Raw genomic sequence first — 26815 nt, 5'->3', positions numbered from 1 at the left:
ATCTAAAACCTTATCTAAACCTTATGTTAATCTTACCTAAACCTTATCTAAATCGTACCTAAAACCTTATCTAAACCTTTTTTTCTAAAACCTTATCTAAATCTTACCTAAACCTTATCTAAATCGTACCTAAAACCTTATCTAAAACCTTATCTAAACATTATCTAAATCTTACCAAAACCTTATCTAAATCTTACCTAAACCCTATCTAAACCTTATCTAAAACCTTATCTAAACCTTATCTAAACCTTATCTAAACCTTATCTAAACCTTATCTAAAACCTTATCTAAACCTTATCTAAACCTTATCTAAATCTTACCTAAATCTTATCTAAATCTTACCTAAATCTTATCTAAATCTTACCTAAATCTTACCTAAACCTTATCTATATCTTACCTATACCCTATCTAAACCTTATCAAAAACATTATCTAAATCTTATCCAAATCTTACCTTAAAGGGACATGAAACCCAACATTTTTCTTTCATGATTTAGAAAGAGTATGCAATTTTAAACAACTTTCTAATTTACTTCTATTATCTAATTTGCTTAATTCTCTTGACATACTTTGCTGAAAAGCATATCTAGATAGGCTCAGTAGCTGCTGATTGGTTGCTGCACATAGATGCCTCGTGTGATTGGCTCCCCCATGTTCATTGCTATTTCTTCAATAAAGGATATATAAAGAATAAAGCAAATTACATAATAGAAGAAAATTGGGATGCTGTTTAAAATTGTATTCTCTTCTTGAATCATGAAAGAAATTTTTTTGGGTTTAGTGTCCCTTTAATCTTACCTAAACCACACCTAAACATTATATAAACCTTACATAAAGCCTTATCCAAATCTTTCCTAAACTTGGTCCTGTGTCACTGTACATTTTTAGGAAATATTATTATTTGTGTGTTTAGTAGCCTTAAAGGGACACTAAACCCAATTTTTTTCTTTCATGATTCAGATAGAGAATACAATTGCAAACAACTTTTCAATTTACTTCTATTTTCTAATTTGCTTCGTTTTTTGGATATCCTTTGTTGAAAAAAGAGCAATGCACATAGGAGAGCCAATCACACGAGGCATCTATGTGCAGCAACCTATCAGCAGCTACTGAGCCTATCTAGATATGCTTTTCAACAAAGAATATCAAGAGAATGAAGCAAATTAGATTATAGAAGTCAATTAGAAAGTTGTTTAAAACTGCATGCTCTTTCTAAACCATGAAAGAAAAAATCTGGGTTTCATGTCGCTTTAATGTATATGCAGCTCTTAAAGCTTCTAAAATATTTATCTATAGACCCCATGTGTTGGCTCTCAATGATTTTGTGCATGTCATTTTCGCATTACAGAGTCCCTTTAACAAAAATTTGTTTTGCCATTAGAAGCTATTTGTTTTATGTAAGTAATTTATTTTAGCACATTTCCTGTATACTGTATTGCATGCACATACAAGCGATACAATTAATTAACAATTATTTCCTGTAAACCAAATAATCAAATGTTTATTAAAACTTAGCAACCACTAGAAAGAACCCAAACATGATTTACCACACACCTAATGAGACTATACAGATTTATTTGATGCCAACAAAATAGCTTTGTGAAAGATTATTTTTTAAAAAATTGGTTATTGTCTATGTATGTTGTTGAAAACCATTCATGGATTATGCTTTAGAAAACTACATACAATAGATGAATTTATAAGATAAGAAAAAACTGGCTGCAAACGTGTTTATTTACTGAAACAAAGCTTTACAAACAAAAGACTGATACATAGCTGCGCACATATATATATATATATATAAAGGTACTGGGTCTCAGCACTCTATATTTAGCTAACACTGCACTAACTTACAATGGAAGCTCTCAAAGCAATCTTTCTGGTGACTGCTCTCTGCATGGGAACAGGTAAGTTGCAGCATTTTTGATGGAAAAAACACTGTCAGTGTTGTATGTTTTTTTTACTAGAATTAGATTAAATTAAGAGCAAAAAAGAGTTGTCTACAGATTTTCTAGTTTCACTGGCTAAATTTGCCTTTACTGATTCCTCAGATCCAAATTAGATATGTGCAGCGTCGAAAAATTTGGTTCGGTTCGGATCGATTCGTATTCGGAAGAAATCGAATGAATTCGTTTCGGATTCATTCAGATTCTTTCGGATTTGTGGGAAATTCGGTTCGATTCGGTTCGATTCGGTTTGAATCGATTTGGAATTTCGGTCAGTGTTAAGTGGGATGTGCTGTGTATTACACTAGTATACTGTACAATACTAGTGTAATACACGGCCATCCAATCCATCCGAATCTACCGAATAAATTCCAATCGATTCGGATTTATTCGGTAGATTTGGCACTACCGCAATTTGGAAATTTGAATCGATCCGAATCTCCGAATTCGACAAATTCGTCCGAATTTCGATTCGGACCGAACCGAATCGCACATGTCTAATCCAAAATACTCTATGCAGCTGATTCACTAAGACCGATTCATCTCTCCATTCTTAAGTGAATAAGCATCACAGAATTCTGTATTTTGCATCACAGTATTTTGGATCTTAGTTATTGATAATAAATGTGGTCTTTGAAATCTAGTTTTTGTCAGATTATTTAACTAGTTCAGTGACATTTTGATGCTTATAATGTAACAAAACCACATTATTAGGTATGATAAATGTAAATATGCAGTTTGAGAGCCTGGGTAATAATATAGGAAGAGATAAACAATCTGTGGGCTTTTAAAGGGATATAAAAAAGATCTGTGCATATCCTAAAAGGGCTAATTAAATTAAAATAGTTTGCATTAAATAATTGCTGGCAAGTATTTTAAAATAATTTCCAAAAATTAGCAAAATTAATTAGATAGCTAAGCTGCCTGAAAAAGCCAACTCCACCCCCCTTATCAGTGTTTAGACACAGGCATTGTATTTCAACTGAGTTCACAGCTTCTAGGCAGCTCCAGCAGATAATCCCTATTCACTTTTGCATTGTACCAAAAACAACAATAGATATAGATACAGCTATAGAAGGAAATGTGTGGGGGGAGTTAGAGCTTTACAATTCAGAAACTAAAAAGAAAGGGTTAATGGCGAGGCATTGCTGTATACATTTGCAGGTAAAGTAATTAAAGTACATATTATATTTTGTCTCTATCCCAACTTGTTTTTTGTCCCTTTAATGATCTTTTGAGAAGGATTTATCAAAGCAATTCTCCTAAAATTTCAACAATAAATCCTCATATTACTGAATCCTCTGATTTATTAATGCAATTGCGCCTAAAATTGTCCGACTATACATTCCTCTCACTTTGTTTGCGTATGCCAAGGCGCACCAGTGTGCTTGAAAAAGGGTTTAACATTCTAGGTTTTTTAGTTTTTATATCAAGATTTTTATTGAGCATAAAATATACAAAATAAATATCATGAGAATACATGGATATGGTATATCACAAAAAATGACATGGCTTTCGCAGACACAAATTTAACATGGCCTTAACTGCTGTGCGAGATGGTATGTACCCTTTTAGTCCCAAGAGTGGAATTGGCTAGAAAGTCCATCTTTTTATCTCATATTTATTAGTACCGTGCTCAGTTTTTAATTTTTCTAACATCAGTTAACTTTTGGAATAACATGTATCAAAAAGTAAGACCCAACAGGGGACTTTAAACATCAAAAAAGTTTTTGCAACAAACACCTAAAACATCTGTCTGAACAGCTCATTTAAATGGAAGGAGAAAGCGCCTTGTATGTTTGCTATGTTTCATTTGCTGCAATTGTACGTGTGTGGAAAAGAAGAAGAGAGGAGAAAGAGAGGAAAAAAAAAGATTATTAATAGAGGGGGTTGAGAGTGGGAGAGGAAGGGTAGGACTGGTGGATGACGGGTGTTATTTTTTAATGAGTATTGGGAGGGTTCCAAAGTTCTAACATTGCTTCATGAATGTCTATTTTCCCATTCTTCATATATTGATATCTCTCTATCTGAAGTAGGGAAGAGACTTGTCTCTTCCAAATTTCCAACGTGGGAACGTCATTTGATTTCCACTTCCGGGGAATGAGAGCTTTGGCACTATTTAGTAAAAAGTACAGTAAGGATTTTTTAGGTTTGTTTTGTATTTTAGGGAGACCAAGGAAAATGAGAATACTGGGGTCATTTTGCATTTGTAAGTTTAATTTTTCATTTATTTCAGTTACTTCGTCCGACCAAAAAGAACCTAAATTTTTGCATGACCACCAAATGTGTGTTAGGTCTGCTTCTTCCCCGCATCCCCGCCAACATCTCCCTCTGCTTTTCCTATAGATGTGACGTATTCTGGAAGGGGTCAAATACCACCTGGCCAGTAGTTTAAAATTAATCTCCATGATGTTAGATGATATTGTGGCTTCCTTATGGCTCATGAAAACCCTGTCTCATTCCTTGTGGCTAATTTGTCTGTCGAGGTCCTCAGCTCATTTATGAGTAAAGGTCGGGTAGGTTGTACCACTATTTGTTAGAAGTATGTTGTAATTTTTTATATAATGTGTCTGGGTTGTGTTTGTTGTATGCATAGATTTTCAAATGCGACTGAAATCTTCCCTTCGCTTGTGAGTTTGTATGAAGTGTGCCAGTCGTGTATATCCAAACCAAGAAGAGAAAAAATCCCTATCATTCTTTGGCCTAGATTTGGAGTTTGGCGGTAAAAGGGCTGCTAACGCTCCGCGGGCTTTTTTCTGGCCGCACCATAAATTTAACTCTGGTATCGAGAGTTTAATCAAATGCTGCGTTAGGCTCCAAAAAAGGAGCGTAGAGCATTTTTACCGCAAATGCAACTCTCGATACCAGAGTTGCTTACGGACGCGGCCGGCCTCAAAAACGTGCTCGTGCACGATTCCCCCATAGGAAACAATGGGGCTGTTTGAGCTGAAAAAAAACCTAACACCTGCAAAAAAGCAGCGTTCAGCTCCTAACGCAGCCCCATTGTTTCCTATGGGGAAACACTTCCTACGTCTGCACCTAACACTCTAACATGTACCCCGAGTCTTACACTTATTAACCCCTAATCTGCCGCCCCCGCTATCGCTGACCCCTGCATATTTTTTTTAACCCCTAATCTGCCGCTCCGTAAACCGCCGCAACCTACGTTCTCCCTATGTACCCCTAATCTGCTACCCCTAACACCGCCGACCCCTATCTTATATTTATTAACCCCTAACCTGCCCCCCACAACGTCGCCGACACCTGCCTACACTTATTAACCCCTAATCTGCCGAGCGGACCTGAGCGCTACTATAATAAAGTTATTAACCCCTAATCCGCCTCACTAACCCTATCATAAATAGTATTAACCCCTAATCTGCCCTCCCTAACATCGCCGACACCTACCTTCAATTATTAACCCCTAATCTTCCGATCGGAGCTCACCGCTATTCTAATAAATGGATTAACCCCTAAAGCTAAGTCTAACCCTAACACTAACACCCCCCTAAGTTAAATATAATATTTATCTAACGAAATAAATTAACTCTTATTAAATAACTTATTCCTATTTAAAGCTAAATACTTACCTGTAAAATAAACCCTAATATAGCTACAATATAAATTATAATTATATTATAGCTATTTTAGGATTAATATTTATTTTACAGGCAACTTTGTAATTATTTTAACCAGGTACAATAGCTATTAAATAGTTAAGAACTATTTAATAGTTACCTAGTTAAAATAATAACAAATTTACCTGTAAAATAAATCCTAACCTAAGATATAATTAAACCTAACACTACCCTATCAATAAAATAATTAAATAAACTACCTACAATTACCTACAATTAACCTAACACTACACTATCAATAAATTAATTAAACACAATTCCTACAAATAAATACAATTAAATAAACTAGCTAAAGTACAAAAAATAAAAAAGAACTAAGTTACAGAAAATAAAAAAATATTTACAAACATAAGAAAAATATTACAACAATTTTAAACTAATTACACCTACTCTAAGCCCCCTAATAAAATAACAAAGCCCCCCAAAATAAAAAATTCCCTACCCTATTCTAAATTAAAAAAGTTACAAGCTCTTTTACCTTACCAGCCCTGAACAGGGCCCTTTGCGGGGCATGCCCCAAGAATTTCAGCTCTTTTGCCTGTAAAAAAAAACATACAATACCCCCCCCCCCCCAACATTACAACCCACCACCCACATACCCCTAATCTAACCCAAACCCCCCTTAAATAAACCTAACACTAAGCCCCTGAAGATCTTCCTACCTTGTCTTCACCATCCAGGTATCACCGATCCGTCCTGGCTCCAAGATCTTCATCCAACCCAAGCGGGGGTTGGCGATCCATAATCCGGTCCAGAAGAGGCTCCAAAGTCTTCCTCCTATCCGGCAAGAAGAGGACATCCGGACCGGCAAACATCTTCTCCAAGCGGCATCTTCGATCTTCTTCCATCCGGAGCAAAGCGGCAGGATCCTGAAGACATCCAGCGCGGAACATCCATCCGGACCGACGACTGAACGACGAATGACTGTTCCTTTAAGGGACGTCATCCAAGATGGCGTCCCTCGAATTCCGATTGGCTGATAGGATTCTATCAGCCAATCGGAATTAAGGTAGGAATTTTCTGATTGGCTGATGGAATCAGCCAATCAGAATCAAGTTCAATCCGATTGGCTGATCCAATCAGCCAATCAGATTGAGCTCGCATTCTATTGGCTGTTCCGATCAGCCAATAGAATGCGAGCTCAATCTGATTGGCTGATTGGATCGGCCAATCGGATTGAACTAGATTCTGATTGGCTGATTCCATCAGCCAATCAGAAAATTCCTACCTTAATTCCAATTGGCTGATAGAATCCTATCAGCCAATCGGAATTCGAGGGACGCCATCTTGGATGACGTCCCTTAAAGGAACAGTCATTCGTCGTTCAGTCGTCGGTCCGGATGGATGTTCCGCGCTGGATGTCTTCAGGATCCTGCCGCTTCGCTCCGGATGGAAGAAGATCGAAGATGCCGCTTGGAGAAGATGTTTGCCGGTCCGGATGTCCTCTTCTTGCCGGATAGGAGGAAGACTTTGGAGCCTCTTCTGGACCGGATTATGGATCGCCAACCCCCGCTTGGGTTGGATGAAGATCTTGGAGCCAGGACGGATCGGTGATACCTGGATGGTGAAGACAAGGTAGGAAGATCTTCAGGGGCTTAGTGTTAGGTTTATTTAAGGGGGGTTTGGGTTAGATTAGGGGTATGTGGGTGGTGGGTTGTAATGTTGGGGGGGGGGTATTGTATGTTTTTTTTTACAGGCAAAAGAGCTGAAATTCTTGGGGCATGCCCCGCAAAGGGCCCTGTTCAGGGCTGGTAAGGTAAAAGAGCTTGTAACTTTTTTAATTTAGAATAGGGTAGGGAATTTTTATTTTGGGGGGCTTTGTTATTTTATTAGGGGGCTTAGAGTAGGTGTAATTAGTTTAAAATTGTTGTAATTTTTTTCTAATGTTTGTAAATATTTTTTTATTTTCTGTAACTTAGTTCTTTTTTATTTTTTGTACTTTAGCTAGTTTATTTAATTGTATTTATTTGTAGGAATTGTGTTTAATTAATTTTTTGATAGTGTAGTGTTAGGTTAATTGTAGGTAATTGTAGGTAGTTTATTTAATTAATTTATTGATAGGGTAGTGTTAGGTTTAATTATATCTTAGGTTAGGATTTATTTTACAGGTAAATTTGTTATTATTTTAACTAGGTAACTATTAAATAGTTCTTAACTATTTAATAGTTATTGTACCTGGTTAAAATAATTACAAAGTTGCCTGTAAAATAAATATTAATCCTAAAATAGCTATAATATAATTATAATTTATATTGTAGCTATATTAGGATTTATTTTACAGGTAAGTATTTAGCTTTAAATAGGAATAATTTATTTAATAAGAGTTAATTTATTTCGTTAGATGTAAATTATATTTAAATTAGGGGGGTGTTAGTGTTAGGGTTAGACTTAGCTTTAGGGGTTAATGCATTTATTAGAATAGCGGTGAGCTCCGGTCGTCAGATTAGGGGTTAATAATTGAAGGTAGCTGTCGGCGATGTTAGGGAGGGCAGATTAGGGGTTAATACTATTTATGATAGGGTTAGTGATGCGGATTAGGGGTTAATAACTTTATTATAGTAGCGCTCAGGTCCGCTCGGCAGATTAGGGGTTAATAAGTGTAGGCAGGTGGAGGCGACGTTGAGGGGGACAGATTAGGGGTTAATAAATATAATATAGGGGTCGGCGGTGTTAGGGGTAGCAGATTAGGGGTACATAGGGATAACGTAGGTGGCGGCGATTTGCGGTCGGAAGATTAGGGGTTAATTATTTTAAGTAGCTTGCGGGGACGTTGTGGGGGGCAAGTTAGGGGTTAAGAAATATAATATAGGGGTCGGCGGTGTTAGGGGCAGCAGATTAGGGGTACATAAGTATAACGTAGGTGGCGGTCGGCAGATTAGGGGTTAAAAATTTAAATAGAGTGGCGGCGATGTGGGGGGACCTCGGTTTAGGGGTACATAGGTAGTTTATGGGTGTTAGTGTACTTTAGGGTACAGTAGTTAAGAGCTTTATAAACCGGCGTTAGCCAGAAAGCTCCTAACTCCTGCTATTTTCAGGCGGCTGGAATTTTGTCGTTAGAGCTCTAACGCTCACTTCAGAAACGACTCTAAATACCAGCGTTAGAAAGATCCCATTGAAAAGATAGGCTACGCAAATGGCGTAGGGGGATCTGCGGTATGGAAAAGTCGCGGCTGAAAAGTGAGCGTTAGACCCTTTAATCACTGACTCCAAATACCAGCGGGCGGCCAAAACCAGCGTTAGGAGCCTCTAACGCTGGTTTTGACGGCTACCGCCGAACTCCAAATCTAGGCCTTAGTGAGATCTTCTCTTGGTGAAAGTTTGTTACCTATCATTATATCTTTCAGAATAAATTTGTTAATGTGTGAAAAATAATTTTGTGGGAAAGGGTAGTCTGAAGATGGTAATTCTGGATTGTGTCTATAAGGTGTCATAGGCACGTGTAAAGTGGATATGTGAGTGGACATTTTTAGAATCTTGTCCCATACTTTAAAGAATTTACACAATAGTGGAAAATGGGTGATTTTCATGGTTCTCACCTTTGGGGAGATCCAAGTCAAGATGCCCATGTTCTCTGATTGTAAAATTGCTCTATCAAGCTGTATCCATTTTTTATCTTTTGAGTTGTGACACCATTCTACTAGGCATTGTAGAATTGTTGCTTGTCTCTATAGTTCGATATTCGGTACTCCTAATCCCCCTCTAAGTCTAGGAAGGAACTAGAATTCTTGGGAATACGAGGTCTTTGTTTCTGCCATATATATTGTCCTATGGTATTTTGAAGATTTGTCAAATAATGTCTAGGCAAGGGGATAGGCAATGTTTGAAGCAGATATAGAATTCGGGGGAGGATATTCATTTTAATAACCTGTGTTCTGCCTAACCATGAGATTTGCCTATTACTCCAGCCAGATAGATTGTTTGTTATTTTGTCTTTGAGGGGCTTGTCATTGGCCAAAAACAGGTCTTGAGGATCTGCAGTTTAAAATATACCCAGATACTTCATTTTATGGGGTTGGATGACTAAAGAACTGGGACATTTTATTTTTGTTAAAATTTCATGAGATAATGTAACATTTAAGATCTCTGATTTGGAAACGTTTAAATGGAAATAGGAGAATTTACCATATTCAACAAATTCATCTAGTAGGACCGGTAGCGAGTGTTCTGGGTTTGTAAGGGTGAACAGAATGTCATCTGCATATAGGGCTAATTTGTGTTCTGTGTCTTTTATTTTTATGCAAGATATTAGAGGATTTTGTCTGATCTTATGGGCGAGTGCCTCAACTGACAAAGCAAAGAGTATTGGAGACAGGGTACATCCCTGTCTCGTACCGTTTGTAATGAAGAAGGTATCCGACAGGATTTCATTAACCTTCACTTTAGCAGTAGGGTTGGAATATAGGGCACACATTTGGGAAATAAAGGTATTACTAATGTTCATCTGGCGTAGTACAGAGACAAGAAAGTCCCAATTTACTCTATCAAATGCCTTCTTGGCATCTGTGGACACTAATATCATAAGGACGTGGTTGTTGCGTGCATAGGAGAATAGTTGCAATATTCTAAGGGTGTTATCTTTTGCTTCTCTCCCTGGAATAAAGCCAACTTGGTCTGGTGCAATTAGTTTGTGTAGAATTCTGTTAAAGGGTTAGAAATCTTTCGGCTAGATTACGAGTTGTGCGTTTGGGTAAAAAAGCAGCGTTAAGAGGTTTTTTTACGCCCGCTGGTAGGTAGGGATGCAATCAGCCAATAGGATTGAAGTTCAATCCTATTGGCTGATCCAGTCAGCCAATAGGATTGAGCTTGCATTGTATTGGCTGATCCAATCAGCCAATAGAATGCGAGCTCAATCCTATTGGCTGATTAGATAGGATTTTTTCACCCTTAATTCCGATTAGCTGATAGAATTCTATCAGCCAATCGGAATTCAAGGGACGCCATCTTGGATGACGTCACTTAAAGGAACCTTCATTCAAGAAGAGCCGTAGAAAGAAGAGGATGCTCCGCGCCGGATGTCTTGAAGATGGAGCCGCTCCGTGCCGGATGGATGAAGATAGAAGATGCCATCTGGATGAAGACTTCTGCCCGTCTGGAGGACCACTTCTTGCCGCTTGGATGAAGACTTCTCCCGGCTTCGTTGAGGACTTCTTGCCGCTTGGATGAAGACTTCTCCCGGGTTTGTTGAGGATGGATGTCGGGTTTTCAAAAACTGTAAGTGGATCTTCGAGGGTTAGTGTTAGGTTTTTGTAAGGGTTTATTGTGTGGGTTTTATTTTTAGCTTAGGGTTTGGACAGAAAAAGAGCAAAATGCCCTTATAAGGGCAATGCCCATACAAATGTCCTTTTCAGGGCAATGGGGAGCTTAGGTTTTTTTAGTTAGGATTTTATTTGGGGGGTTTGGTTGCGTGGGTGGTGGGTTTTACTGTTGTGGGGGTTGTTTGTATTTTTTTTTACAGATAAAAGAGCTGATTTCTTTGGGGCAATGCCCCGCAAAAAGGCCCTTTTAAGGGCTATTGGCAGTTTAGTTTAGGCTAGGTTTTTTTTTATTTTGGGGAGGCTTTTTTATTTTGATAGGGCTATTAGATTAGGTGTAATTTGTTTAAATATTTGATCATTTCTTTTTTATTTTGTGTAATTTAGTGTTTTTTTTTTTTTGTAATTTAGTTAATTGTATTTAATAAATGTAATTTATTTAATTGTAGTCTAAGGTTAAGTTTTAGTGTAAATCAGGTTAGGTTTTATTTTACAGGTAAATTTGTATTTATTTTAGCTAGGTAGCTAGTAAATACTTAACAACTATTTACTAACTAGTCTACCTAATTAAAATAAATACAAACTTGCCTGTGAAATAAAAATAAAACCTAAGCTAGATACAATGTAACTATTAGTTATATTGTTGCTAGCTTAGGGTTTATTTTATAGGTAAGTATTTAGTTTTAAAAAGGAATTATTTAGTTATTAATAGTAGGTTTTATTTTAATTACATTAAAGTTAGTGGGTGTTAGGGTTAGACTTAGGATTAGGGTTTAATAACTTTAGTATAATGGCGGCGACGTTGGGGGCGGTAGATTAGGGGTTAATAAATGTAGGTAGGTGGTGGTGATGTTAGGGGCGGCAGATTAGGGATTAATAAATGTAGGTAGGTGGTGGCGACATTGGGGGCAGCAGATTAGGGGTTAATAATATTTAACTAGTGTTTGGGATGCGGGAGTACGGTGGTTTAGGGATTAATATGTTTATTATAGTGGCGGCGATGTCGGGAGCGGCAGAATAGGAGTTAATAATTTTATTTTAGTGTTTGCGATGCGGGAGGGCCTCAGTGTAGGGGTTAATAGGTAGTTTATGGGTGTTAGTGTACTTTTTAGCACTTTAGTTATGAGTTTTATGTTACAACTTTGTAGCGTAAAACCCATAACTACTGACTTTCAGTTTACGGTACGGATCTTGACAGTATTGGCTGTACCGCTCACATTTTGGCCTCCCAGGCAAACTCGTAATACTGGCGCTATGGAAGTCCCATTGAAAAAGGACTTTTTGAAAGCTGCGGTAATTACGTTGCGTTACGGGCAAAAAAGTGTGCGGTACCGCTAAACCTGCAAAACTCGTAATACCAGCGGTAGTGAAAAAGAGCCTTAACGCTGCTTTTTCACTCATACCGCAAAACTCGTAATCTAGCCGATAGTAAGCACTATTGCATTGTCTTTTTATTGTGTACTTGCTTGTTGTGCAATTATATTGCATTAAAAAGATTTCTAGGATCTGTAAAATTGACATAAGGGTCTCTCTCTATACAATCAAGAATTCTATTGGCCTTACCCGCTGTACCGCTGCAGTTTATTTTTGTTACCAAATTTCAAATTATACATTTTGTTCCTGTCTTGTAACATCCAGTAAAGTGTCATTGAGTCTGTAATGTTGAAATCATTTTTATTACATTTTCAGAAAAAATGTAAATAGCTTGGTTGCACGAAAATGGACATTCCAGCCAAAACTGATATCCACATCGATGCATTTTAGTTTTCAATATAAGCATTTTTGTAATATACATTATATTAGCAAAAACGCTTCTAATAAAATCTAAAGGTATTACAAATGTGTAAGTATGCAATGTGCACAAGCATTTTAAACACAACACTTGTTCAGAGAGCCTAAGGCTCTTGTACCATCTGGTAATGACTCAATTTGCTAATTGCTGACATGATACAAATGCTGGTGCACTGAGAATATCTAGCTATGCTTCACATGCACGTGCAGAGAAAATGTTATCACTAAAACTGTAATAGCTTTTACTACAAGCATTTTTACTAATACATTTATATTGCAAATATGTTTGTACTCAAAGATGTAATTCATCGATGCACATTTAAATTTTGACCGGAACGTCCCTTTAAAAGTTGTCCTTTTTTTTGCCCTTATAAACTTGACTTATTCTTAATGTATATCTATTACATGCAATATGACTAATCTATGGAAGATTTACTAAATCATCTCTCAATCAGAGTACACAGTGACTTCTCCCTCCGATACATGACAGCACCATTTATATAACAAAGATAATTCACCCACAAATATCCATAAGATAGAACCTGTAAAATAAAAAGAATAAATAAAAATACAATGTTTTGCTGAATAAATATATTGCCTGACAAATCGAGTCTGTTTATCCTTTTAAGCCATCATCATAGCACATGGGATTAATCAACATTGAGATACAGATTCCCATTAGCGATTCATTTCAATGATATATGTACCGCTAGTGAGTCTGTCATTAAAGGGACAGTAATATTAAAATGAAACTCTTGCCTGCAATTTTAAACAACTTTCCAAAATGCACTACTGGGATCAATTTGTTGCTGATTGTTGGCTGCACATAAACGCCTCTTATCATTGACTCCCCAGTGTTCAGCTAACTCCCAGTAGTGCATTACTGCTTCGTCAACAAAGGATGCAAAGAGAATGAAGTACATCTGAAAATAGCAATACACTTGAAAATTGTCTAAAATTGTACGTTTTATTTGAATCATAAAAGAAAAATTGGGGGGGTTTATGTCCCTTTAATTTCTGATTTTTTTCCCTTCTAAATACAGAATTTTGTACTTTTTTACTTTCTGTGTATAATGAAAAGGCCTTTTTGTTTGCAGCTTATTCCTTATCCTGTTACACTTGCACCGGACAGAGCAGCAATGCCCAATGTATGACAGCAGCAAATTGTACAGCGTCTGAAACGTCCTGTGAAACTACTGTTGTGGCAGGTGGAATCGGTAAGATTCTAATTTTATCACAAATGTATTTTATCAAAAGCCAACACTGAGCAGCAATTCAGTTCAATCTTGTTGCTTTATGCACCAGCCAATAGCAGAGCCCCAAAATGTCCCAAGTTTACTGGTGGGTTACGGAACCAATCTGAACATCAATATGAACATCCTGCTTTCACTTTGTATATTTATATTGAAGGGATTGTGGCAGGGGGACTCTACACCCTGACCAATGGCCCACAATTATTTTGTGTCTGATTCTTCCTGATACAAGGTGACTATTTTACGTTGGTTTGTCCTATTTGAGAGGGACAGTCCCTGATTCTGAGCTGTGCCCCAGTGTCCCTCTGAGACACTTATATGTCCTGATTTGCAGACTTTCCCTTAGACCCAGTCGTATACGGCCACAAACATGCCCACAAACTGCCACAGACACGCCCACAAACTGCCACAGACATGCCCACAAACTGCCACAGACACGCCCACAAACTGCCACAGACACGTCCACAAACTGCCACAGACACGTCCACAAACTGCAACAGACATGCCCACAAACTGCACTGACACACCCACAAACGTCCCAAGCACACCCACAAACTACCAGACATTCCCACAATCTGCACAGACCACCCACAAACTGCACTGACACACCCACAAACTGCCCAGATACACCCAAAAACTGCCCAAGCACACCTACAAACTGCCAGACATGCCCAAAAACCCACAAATTGCACAGACTGCCCACAAACTGCACTGACACACCCACAAATGTCACAAGCACACCCACAAACTGCCCAGATACACCCACAAACTGCCCAGACACGCCTACAAACTGCCAGACATGCCCACAAACTGCACAGGCAGCCCACAATCTGCTCAGACACACCTACAAATGTCACAAGCACACCACAAACTGCCCAGACACACCTACAAACTGCCCAGACAAACCCACAAACTGCCAGACATGCCCACAAACTGCACAGACCGCCCACAAACTGCACTGACACACCCACAAATGTCACAAACCCACAAACTGCCCAGATACACCCACAAACTTCCTAAGAAGACCCATAAACCACCCAGACACACCCACAAACTGCCCAGAGACGCCTACAAACTGCCCAAGCACACCGACAAACTTTCCAGACACGCCCACAACTGCCCAGAAACACCTACAAACTGCCCAAGCACACCCAAAAACTGCCCAGACACATCCACAAACTGCCCAGACATGCCCACAATCTTCCCAAACACACCCACAAACTACTCAGACACCCTCACAAACTGCCCTGGCACACTGAAAAACTGCCCAGACACGCCCACAAGCTGCCCAAGCACACCAAAAAACTTCCCTCACACGCCCACAAACTGGGTATTTGTGTGTGGGTATATAATTGTGTCTGTGTGTTTCTGTGTGTGTGTATGTGTGTGTTTCTGTGTGTATATGTGTGTTTCTATGTGTGTGTGTGTGTGTGTTTGTGTGTGTGGGTGTATGTGTTTATTTGTGTAGAGGGGGTAAAACCAAGATCACCTGAGGAAGCGGTCAAGGTAGACCGGGAAACGCGTTGTGATACATGTTTATGCAATAAACATTTGTTTTTAACTATATCTTTATCACGGCTGAGTGATATTATTTGTTCAGGATTCGTTACTATCAAGTACTTGGCACCCGATCATAGCTACCAGCCTACCTGGTTTAGGCATCTCTCTTATTACGAACACAACGAGAGAAAGTAGCAGGTGAAAGGGCTCAAGCTGCATAATTGCTGCAGATCGTACGCAGCACTAGGAGCACATTTTGACTACGAGAGACCAGCTACCTGGACAGCTGTTAATGCTCCAGAAAGCCGTTGTAGCACTTCTCAAGTGCTTTACTTTTTGTAAGTACAATTCATGTGTGGGGAGTGAACAACTTTTAATATAGATTCACACTATGTTGGCGCCTTCTTCTTTTTTGTATTCTATACAGAAAACCAAGATCAAGAATACATTTGTCTTTGGTGTTTGTGTAAGCTATAAAAAATATATAAAAAAGTAATATTTACAACAAGCTAGTGCAACTGGTCACTTAAATTGGCATTTAAAATGTCGTTTTACCAATTAAGGAAATGTAGTGCGTGTATGTGTCTGCGTGTCTGTGTATGTACAGTATATGTGTGTGTATATATGTGTGTGTGTGTTTCTGTGTGTGTCTGTGAATATATGTGTGTGTATATATGTGTGTGTGTGTTTCTGTGTGTGTCTGTGAATATATGTGTGTGTATATGTGTGTGTGTGTGTTTCTGTGTGTGTCTGTGTTTCTGTGTGTAAATGTGTGTGTGTGTTTCTGTGTATGTGTTTCTGTGTATGTGTGTCTGAGTGTGTGTCTCTGTGGGTTTGTGTCTATGTGTGTATATGTGTGTATGGGGGTTAGAAAAGTAATAGTCTGACAGCATAATATTCACAAATATACAACTACATAAAGGATAAAGGTGTAGAGGGTATCTCTGCTTGTAACATATTGCTAGATATGCACAGCCATTTTGTCACCTGGCAACAAGGGTATTAATTTCCATTCATCTTCTGCAGGTGCCTTGTCTGCTGCTGTCATTACCAAGCAATGTGTCGCCTCCTGTACAGCCTCCAGTTTTGGTGTTTCTGCAGCTTCAACTACAGTCTCCTGCTGTAATACAGATCTGTGTAACATCAGTGGAGCATTCAGTGTCAAATCAAGCTACACCATCCTTGCTCTGTCTATGGTTCTGCTCCTGGCTCTGCTGAGAAACTCATCCCTCTGATACGGCAATAAATGATCCTACAATGTCCAAGTGGTTCTCCGCTGTTAACATACTTTGTTTGCTTCTAATAAAAACCTAAACTAACTAGTTAACACCCGTTATTGTAACTCATCATTATTGTAACGGAGTTGTTATTTCATATGTGAAATCTGCAGAAGGTGGAATCTACATAAAACCATAATAAAATCTTAATTACCATTTTAACTATCTGGCGGAAAAATATTTTTCAGAACTGCTTATGAAATCTCTTGTAGCTTTAGAGAAATGTAATACTGGCAAATCCTTCATACTTTTTTTCTTAAAGATTGACCAGGACAAATGAACAGGGGAGATGTTAGTGAAATCACAAAGTGTTAAATTATTAAGGAAAATATAAAAGTTGAGTAAACATTCATCTCTATTACATATGTAGATTTATAAATAAACCCAATACAAATTGACATTAACAGCTGAAATAAGTACAATGAATTAAGCAACCACAATGTATACATAAGTATTAAGATACATAGCGGGTCATGTGACATAACATGTATAAAAAGATGTCTTAAAGGTATGAGACCTCATATTTTTCTTTCATGATTCAGATAGAGCAGAGAATTTGAAGCAAATTTCTAATTTACTCCTATTACCCAGGGTTCTAAACCAAAAATGGCAGGCTCCTAAGCTTACATTACTGTTTTTTTTCAAATAAAGATACCAAGAGAAGGAAGAAAAAATGGATAATAGGAGGAAATTAGAAATTTGCATAAAACGGCATGCTCTATCTGTATCATGAAAGAAAAACTGTTTCATATCCCTTGTGTGCATTAGACCAGTGGTTCTCAACCCAAGTGACCTCAGGCCCAGTAACTTTTAGCCGGACATGTCCAGGGCCCTGTAGTTTATATACACACACACATATATATATATATATATATATATATATATATATATATATATATATATATATAGACAATAATCGAGAAAATTACGGTGGGGACGCAATTGCTATCTGAGCTTTAACTTATTTACTAATAGGCACATCAGCCAAGTAAAGAATAAATAAATTCTTTAATAGGCCGATGTGCCTATTAGTAAATAAATTAAAGCTCAGATAGTAATTGCGTCCCCTCCGTAAGTTTCTCGATTATTGTCTATACATACCTTGTGTACTAGGGTCTAGGCCCATTCTCCTAAGTCTCCAGAGTAGGTGACCCCAAAGCTAATTTTTTGATCGTGAAGAAAGGTAGGTTGTTTGCACAGTGGGAGCACAGCTCTGTTGAAAATACATTTACTATGGCGTTTATGCTTTCTGATGAAAATTGGGAGGCTAAACTTACAGCCTCTTTGTCTATGTCAAATCTAGAAGAGAATCAGGATACAAGTAATGCACCAGTAAATATTTACGGTGCATTTAAGAGCTATAAAAAACTGCTAGTAAAACAGGTCAAACTTTGGGCAGAAACTTCAAGCCTGGAAAATTATATTAAAACTAAAATTATACCAAGGGGACTACGTCTTAGACTGGACCCAGGTACAAATCTAAGAGAGGATGAGGGAGGAAATGAGTTTATGGAGGACTGGAATACCAGTCTTTCAGATTGTTCAATTATATTAATGAATAAAATGGTGAAACGAAATAAGGAGAGACTAGAGAAAACAATTACTCAAGCCGAGGAGTCCTTAAAAGTAGTTAATACATTTGAATCAAACTCAAATTTCAGTAAGCTAAATGATGAAATTAAAGATCAAATAGCGAGACTACAAAACGATATAAAACTTAGCAAAGGAAGAAAGTTTTCTAGAGATAACGACGACTTTAAAAACAACAAAGTCTATAACTACCAGTCGGTGAGAGGAGCATATGACTCTGGGACTGACGGCTCTGATGCGGAGCCAGAGCAACATAAAACTAACTCTGATAAAAAGCAGTCTTTTTTAGGGGAAGGAGGAGAGGTGGCAGGAAGAGAAGGAGGGGGAACAAATTTAAACTCAGGAGAGAGACGCTACCCCTCCATGCAATGCCATCAGCAGGGTTACGATCAGAGCCAGGGGAATTATCGTCAGGGCAGACCACAATGGTCCCGGGGCCGCAGGGGATACTCAAACTAGCGAATGATGACCTGCAAGTGATCAACTTGTCTTCCTTCAAACTAAACTCTACACATATAGAGGTTCTAAAGAGGGGACTCTCATTTTGTCCTACAAACACCTTGGATAAATTTAACTTTCTAAAGGATTTACATCTCTTTGCGAGACGGATTGTCCTGTCCCAAATAATGAAGGGAAAAAGCAGACATCTTGTTGATGATGTCTCACTAATTAGGGAAGACAGGTCAGTTTTTTCAGATCTGCAAAGTCTCCTTGCTGACTCCGAAGGCAGCCAATATGTTCCCTCACAGGGAGAAGATTTGGCTATAGATGGAACCGTTTACTCTAACCTAAAAGTGAAATCAAAATATATGCCACAGCTATCAATGGTACCTGCTGTAAATATATTCGTTAAACAGGTAGAGAAAGATATAGCTAACCTATCACTCACTGGCCTGGTGGATGACAACTTGAGTGGGGCAGAAAGGAAGGCCCTAAATGACTTGATGAACGCCAAAGGTGTTGTCATTAAGGCGGCTGATAAAGGTGGGAATCTGGTCCTTTGGGACGAGAACCTATACACTCTGGAGGTGAAACGACAGTTGCTAGATAAAAAACAATATCAATGTCTCTCCTTCAACCCCACTTCTTCCACTCAGTTTGCACTATTTAATATTCTTAAAAGGGCTAAGGATAATTGTACTATAACTGCATCTGAGTTTAAGTATCTGTATCCTCAATACCCTGTAATGCCGTTTTTGTTTACTGTATCCCTAAGATACACAAAAACTCTGTTAATCCACCTGGCCGGCCAATAATAGCAGGCATTGGCAGCCTTGCAGAGAATCTTGGCAATTATATTGATCACTTCCTGCGTCCTTTTCTCATTACTATGCCCTCCTTTGTATTGGACACAGCAGATTTTCTTAGGAAAATTGAAGGTCTGATAGTCCCACAAGGAGCAATTTTGGTATGCCTCGATGTAGAAGGACTCTACTCATCCATCCAATACAAGGTTGGCATTGAAGCATGCAAACACTTCCTCATGACAAGAGGGATCTGTGTTCAAAAACATACTAACTTTGTTGTGGAACTACTTACATTTGTACTCACGAACAATGTGTTTATGTTCGACAACAAAGTATACAAACAGTTGCAAGTCACAGCAATGGGCGCTACATGCGCCCCAACATATGCCTGCCTGCACCTAGGCATCTGGGAGATGGAGGAGGTATTTCAGGGCCCCCTGTTTGAGTAAAACATCCACATGTGGCTCAGATATGTGGATGATATTTTCCTCCTTTGGGAGGGCTCTGAGAATAACCTTAAAGAGTTTGTTGGAATTCTAAATATGAACAATAGAAACATCTCCTTAACTCTACAATATAGTAGAGAAGAAATTGCCTTCCTCGATGTGAGGGTAAAAGTGCAAAAAGGGACTATAGCGACGGAAAATTTCCGTAAAAGCACTGCAACAAACAGTCTTTTACTGGCTTCAAGCCACCATCCTAGCCACTTAAAAAGAGGCATACCTTAGGCTCCGCAGAAATTGTTCAACAAAAGAAAAATATCTGAAATATGCATTAGACATGGAAAAAAGGTTTCTGGATAGGGGCTATTCAAAAAGAGGTGTGAGAGGGGCTTTTAGGTATGCTATGCATACAGAAAGAGAGAATTTGCTTGTGCCTAAACCAAAAGACAAGGATTTAAAAATAAGATTAATTGCTGATTATTACTGCCATTGGAACTCATTAAGACATATACTTGCTAAAAACTGTCACGTCCTTACCAGTGATATAGGAGTATCCCAAGAGGTAGGAGAACTCCCCAATATCACTGCTAGGAGGGCACCAAATCTAAAAGACAAACTTGTAAGAAGTCAATATGTATCCCAACATAGACAAGCTGACTGGCTTACAAAACATAGATCCTCAGGAAATTACCCTTGTGGTAAATGTGTGGCATGTAAGTACATGCAAAAGACAAAAGAGTTCAGTACAAATACAGGCAAAGTCTTCAAACAAATATTTTGTGAACTGTGACACAGAAGGTGTCATATACTTACTCTGCTCTAGCTGCCCACGTTTTTATGTGGGAAAAACTAGGAGAGCTATAAAAGATTGCATCACTGAAGAGTAATATTGCCAGACACTTTGAGCTAGCTCATGACTGTAATCCTGATTCTCTTAGATTTGTGGGCATAGATAGAGGCATCATGAATGGCAGAGGAGGGGACAATGACAAGGCCCTCCTCAGAAAGGAATACAGGTGGATCTCAATTCTCGAGACACAATTTCCAAATGGACTTAATGATAAGTTGGATATGGCCTGCTTCCTATAATTCTGCCTTTAGCACTGTAATGATAGAAGTGGATGTCCATGAGAAATAATGTATATTGACAATACGCCATTTAATAGTCTAAAACCTAGTGATGATATTATATATTGTTCTTAAAATTACACTTCTTTTTTTTTTTTTTTTTATTCTTTTTATTAATACTGAGGATACAACAAAATGTTACATAATCCACAAATACTTCCATTTGTCTTACAGCAAAGAAATGAGTACATGTTTCAGGTCATCTTGAAATTCACAGAAAAGATAAAATTAAAAGAAAAGCAATATACAATATATCATCTGAGCTTGTACAATAAGATGCTTACATATTAGAGATGCATTGTCGATCTGTTGGATGTGAACTTAAATGTGTACCATTTTACCGGCAGTTTGCACGTATCCCTCAGTAAATTTAGTAATTTAATGCAGTCAAAATCCTAAACCTAAATCTCTAACTTATAACAACTTAACTATACTAAGGATGAGAAATTCCATCCCAATGGCCTCTAATAGGTCCCAATTATGAGGAAGGTACTTGGGCAAGCACATCTGCAGGGGTGTAGGGAGGGGAGAGGGAAAAGGGAGGAGAAAAAAAAAAAAAAGGGGGCGGAGGGAAGGGGTGAGGGGAAGGGAGGATCAGAATAAGGATTCAATGAGAATTGTCTCCGCGTCTCCAGTTCTATTCTGGGAGGATCTCTCTGCTATCACTACTGTCCACTCACCCCTAAGCGTCGCTTCTAGCAATATCTCATGATGTGCGAATGGTTTGAGAATTTGGCTCTGTTGTCCAGAGGGCAGCTTTTCCAAAAAGCATGTCCATTTCTTTAAAAAAGGTAGTAGTCTATGTCTGGTGTCCCAACATACATCCTGTCTCTCAATGAATAGGTGTTTAAATAGTGTTTTCTTAAATTGTGGTATAGTGGGGGCGCGGTTAGAGCACCACAATGTTAGTATGCAGTGTCTTGCTAGCAGTGTACAAAGTGTCAATATAGGCTGTGTTCTGTTAGATACTGTGGACCATGTAAAAAAGTATATATTTGTGAGGTCGAAAGAGATTTCCATACCTAAGTTGGTTTTAAGCCAATATTGTAGACGACCCCAAAATCGCCTGATCAAAGGGCAATCAAAAAAGTAATGTGCCAAGGAGGGATCGGGAATCTGACATTGCACACATTTGTTAGGGAATTCAGGGTTCCATCTAGCCCTTCTACTAGGAGTGATGTAATCTCTATTGATCATTCTAATCTGTGCTTCCCTCAAAGCCAGTGCCAAAGTCTCCGACTTGGCCTTTGTGAGACTGGTTTGGATATCCTGGATGGAAATCTCATGTGTAGTGTCAGAGTTCAGTCTTTCCAGTAACTCTCCCTGAGCTTTGGTGGTGTGTTGTCGGAGTATTTCTTGATAAATTCCTGACATGGAAAAACTCCCCATCCTAAAAGCAAGCTGGGGAATTGTGAATGGGGCCTGACTCCAGAATTTTGGATTGGCACCCATTAATGTGTTGACATAGTGTCTAAGCTGTAGGTATGTGTAAACATGTTGGTTTGGAAGCTCATAGGTGGTTTTCAAGTCTTGGAATGACATGATGGTGTGCGACAACGGATCCAGAACGTCCCCCACCCTCTGTAGTCCCTTTGCGTGCCATATACTGAAGGGAGCCTGATCAGTCCCTCCCGGGAAGTCAATGTTGCCTTTAATGGGTATATGTTTGGGTGAAGGGTGCGAGGGTCCCAGCATTTTATGCGCCTGCAGCCAGATCCTAAGGGGGTCTCTATACAGAAGATTATTACGAATATGTTGGGGCAAGTCTCCCCAGGTATAATAAGGAAGGTAATTCAAACTGCACACACCAATCACGTTTTCCTCTAGCTGCTTATCAGAGAAATGCTCTGTGTTTAGATGCCAGTGCAATACTAGTCGTATAAGAGAAGCCCAGTTATAATACTGAATATGTGGCAAAACTAGACCACCATTTAAAAAGGAGGCGTGCAATCTATGTGTTGCAATTCTAGGTTTCCTCCCCCTCCATATGAATCGCTGCAACGTTCTATCTAGTTTTGTAAGATCTCCTCTAGACATCATGAAAGGCAACATTGATAAAGGATATAGAATCTTAGGCAAGAGCGACATTTTAAATAGATTTATGCGCCCAGTAAGACTTAAAGGGAGGTTTTGCCAACCATTCAATCGGGAACAGATCCGATCACATTGGCTTGTAATATTGAGTTCATATATTTTATGTGGGTTTCGATGCAAGTTGATACCTAGGTATGTGAGGAAACCTGTCACTTCCACAAATGGGTACACAGTAGGCTCTTTTATTGTGCAGCCACAGCATCTCCGACTTATTGGTATTTATCTTATAGCCTGAAAATCGTCCAAACCTCTCCAGCGTGTCTAAAATAGTAGGGATGGATTCCGTGGGGGAGTCCACAAACAGCATCATGTCGTCGGCATACAATGCTAGATGCAGTGTCACACTGCCCAGTGACACTCCCGGGAAAACCTGTTGTAGCCTCAGGGCCAAAGGCTCCAAGGCCAGGTCAAAAATCAGGGGAGAGAGTGGGCAACCCTGTCTTGTGCCCTTCCCCAGAGAAAAACCTGAAGAGAAGCACCCGTTGACCAAGATTTGGGCATCAGGAGTGGAATAGAGCTTCCTCAACGCCTCCAAATAGGCGCCTCTGAAGTTGAACCGGTCCAGGGTGTCAAAAAGGTAGGGCCACTCGACGCGGTCGAAGGCCTTCTCCGCGTCTAAAGACAGGAAAAAGGCCTCCGAGTTTCCCCTCCCTGGGTGAGACTGCTCCTTCTCCCAGTAGTAATTGATGACGTGAAGCACACGTCTTAGATTGGTCACCGGGGTCCTCCGATATACAAAGCCAGTTCGGTCCGGAGTGAGCAAAGTGGGCAGTATGGTTTTTAAGTGATTGGCAAGGAGCTTGGTAAACCTTGTAGTCTGAGTTGAGGAGCGAGATGGGACGATAAGAACTCGGTTCCAAGGGGTCTCTGCCTGACTTCGGGATTAGGGTTATGTGGGCAGAGGAGAAAGTGGTGGACGGGGGACTATCTCCCTGGAAGAGACCCCCATACATTTTGTGGAGTATAGGAGATATCTGTGGCAGCAGCAATCAGTATAGCTCAATTGGGAGTCCATCAGGACCCGCTGCTTTACCCAAGGCTAGCGATTTGATAGTAGCCTGTACTTCTCCCAGTGAAATAGGGGCATTAAGAGAGCTCAACTGATCCTCAGTTAAACTTGGAAGTGCTATGGAACTCCAAAAATCCTCCAGCACTCCCGCCGGAGGATCTGGTTGTCCAGCATAGAGCTGTCTATAATATAGAGCAAAGCCCTCCGCAATCTCCGCAGGAGTAGTATAGATATTGTCCTGCAGCCGTATGGCCGCAACCTCCCGCCCCACTTCCCTCTTGTTTACCAAGTTGGCAAGTAGTTTGCCCGATCTGCTGCCATATCTATGGAATCTGGCTGCCGTTTTCAGTAGGTCAGACGCCGCTCTCTGCTTTAAGAAGGCGTCTAGCTCCTCTTTTGCCAATATAAACGCATTGTACGCATCTCTAGATTTAATTGCACTGTATCTCTGGTAAGAGTGTTCTAAGATTTTTTGCAACTCATTATATTTTTGCTGTACTCTATGTTTCAAATTGGCTACATATGAAATGATATGTCCCGTAAGGACCGCTTTGGCGGTGTCCCAGAACAGCTGTGGTCTACTTAGGTGTTGTTGATTGTCCGTATAGTAATCATTCCAGCAATGTATGAGATATTTTTAGAAAGCCTCTGAAGTCATCAGGTATGACAGGAATCTAATCATATTTTTATTTGGTCTAGGTTTATTAAGCTTCAGTATCAGTCCCACTGGGGCATGATCTGAGAGCAGGATCGAGTATATTTTTTCCCGGTCCACTCTAGGTATCAGAGAGTCCGATATCCAAAACATGTCTATCCTAGACATCGAGCCCGTCGCCTTCGACAAGCATGTGTAGCCCCTATCCAGGGGGTGTCTCCTTCTCCATATGTCGCACACCGCCAAGTCTGTTTGCAATTTAGTAAAGACTTTAAATTCAAATTTCCCTCTGTATCTGGGAGGCTTGGCCCCGGCATCTGTGGAACCAAGCCAAGACCTATCTAATTGAGGGCTTGGGGCAAGATTAAAATCTCCCCCAATTATTAAGTGGGTTCCCTACAAAGGGGGTCAGTGCTTGAATTAATGTATCCCAGAAGGTTATTGACTTAGAGTTAGGGGCATATATGTTACAAAAAGTGTAAGTGTCATGCTGGAGTTTGATCTCTAATATCAGAAATCTACCCTCTCCATCTTTGTGTGTGCGTAGTATCTCTACTGATAAACGTTTGCCAAATAGGACAGCCAAGTCTCTACTAGAGCTAGTATATGAAAAGTAGGAGACCGATCCCACCCATGCCTGTTGCAGTTTATCATGTTCAGAGTCTTTCAAATGGGTTTCTTGAAGAAACTCAATGTCAGAGTCTAGTTTCCGCAAGTGGGACAGAACCGATCTCCTCTTCATTGGGGAGTTAATACCTCCCACGTTCCAGGATGTCAATTTAAGCGTCATTTCCAGTAGTCGTCATGAAGGGTATATAGATGGGGGGAAGTAGAAAGAGGGGGGGAGAAGAAGATAGAAAAAGAGGAGGGGAGAATGGGAAGAAAGAGGGAGAGAGAAGGAAAAAAAAAAAAAAAAAGCCCACCCCCGCAGACCCGGTGCCATTCTGTGAGTAGGTATGTACTGGTGTGTGGAGCATTTGGGTAGCATTGGCGTGGTCTTATTCAAAGTTGTAAGTGTACATATGTCTATGCCCATATACAGAATTCCCCTAATTGCTAACCTGGTCATCTTCACATAAAGATTAACTGTGCCCCTTTCTACCCCCCGTACCTCCACTTGACCTAGGAAAAAAGAAAGGAGTGTACCTTTGTGTAATATAGCAATAAAATGAAGATTAAAATTGACATAGGCATATAGCCAGAATACCCAAATACAGGACAAACATAATATCCCATGCAGCAGCAAAGGCACACAGTAGGCAGACAAATGATCATGAACAGTGTAAAGAAACCCACAGTACACCCCGCGACAATACAGTTTCAGTATACTTGTAGGAAATAAATGGGCAGTCACCCACAAGTGATGGTACCCAGAAGTCTCCCCAAGCATTAGTCTGCCCCCAATTAGAGTAAACATAACATGTAATGAGGCAGCATTATATGTGGGGCGTATCCGCAAGGCGGGCCATAGGAGAACCAGACAATTGCTCAGCCGCCACCAGGCAAAAAAGTATACACTGGAGCAGTAGAAGAATAACATGAGCATTAAAATTATCATGGGTGCATGAGGTATTGGCTGGCGTTTAAGTATACATTCATTCATCACACATCCACTAAGCTGTAACAGACTTCTATATCGCACACATACTCTCCACATGCGGCAATGAAAGCGCTTAGCTGGTAGAAATATAACTGCAAACAGTAAGGGGTATATACAGGTACAATGCAATGATAAAGCTCTAACATGCATTAATGAGCATTGACATATATAGTGGTATACAGCGAATTCCCTCAGCATCAATCTGTCCATTGGGAGGGCCTGCACGACATGCAAGAAGGGTCGGAGAATGTGCAGTCTGTATGCAAGGGATGGGCCACAAGTGGGCCAGATAGCTATCCAGGTGCCATAGGGTGTCACAGGGACAGATGAGGGTTAAAGCAATATTCAAGGTATTTAGTTCATTTGTCCGCATAATGCAGTAGTGTGGTACCT

General features: G+C 39.5%; 1 protein-coding gene across 1 annotated transcript; it reads left to right on the top strand.

Moving 5' to 3' along the window:
* Window positions 1-3479: 3479 nt before the first annotated feature.
* LOC128661741 (lymphocyte antigen 6E-like) lies at window positions 3480-16614 on the top strand. The gene is made up of 3 exons (XM_053715960.1): window positions 3480-3504; window positions 13724-13843; window positions 16406-16614. Exons 1-3 carry the CDS (start codon window positions 3480-3482, stop codon window positions 16612-16614), a joined length of 354 nt encoding a protein of 117 aa, XP_053571935.1.
* Window positions 16615-26815: the final 10201 nt, after the last annotated feature.

This window comes from Bombina bombina, chromosome 5 (assembly GCF_027579735.1).
Source record: "Bombina bombina isolate aBomBom1 chromosome 5, aBomBom1.pri, whole genome shotgun sequence".
NCBI classification, from domain to species: Eukaryota; Metazoa; Chordata; class Amphibia; order Anura; family Bombinatoridae; genus Bombina; species Bombina bombina.
The sequence above is the reverse complement of the archived record's forward strand: the minus strand, read 5'-3'. Positions and strand labels throughout refer to the sequence as shown.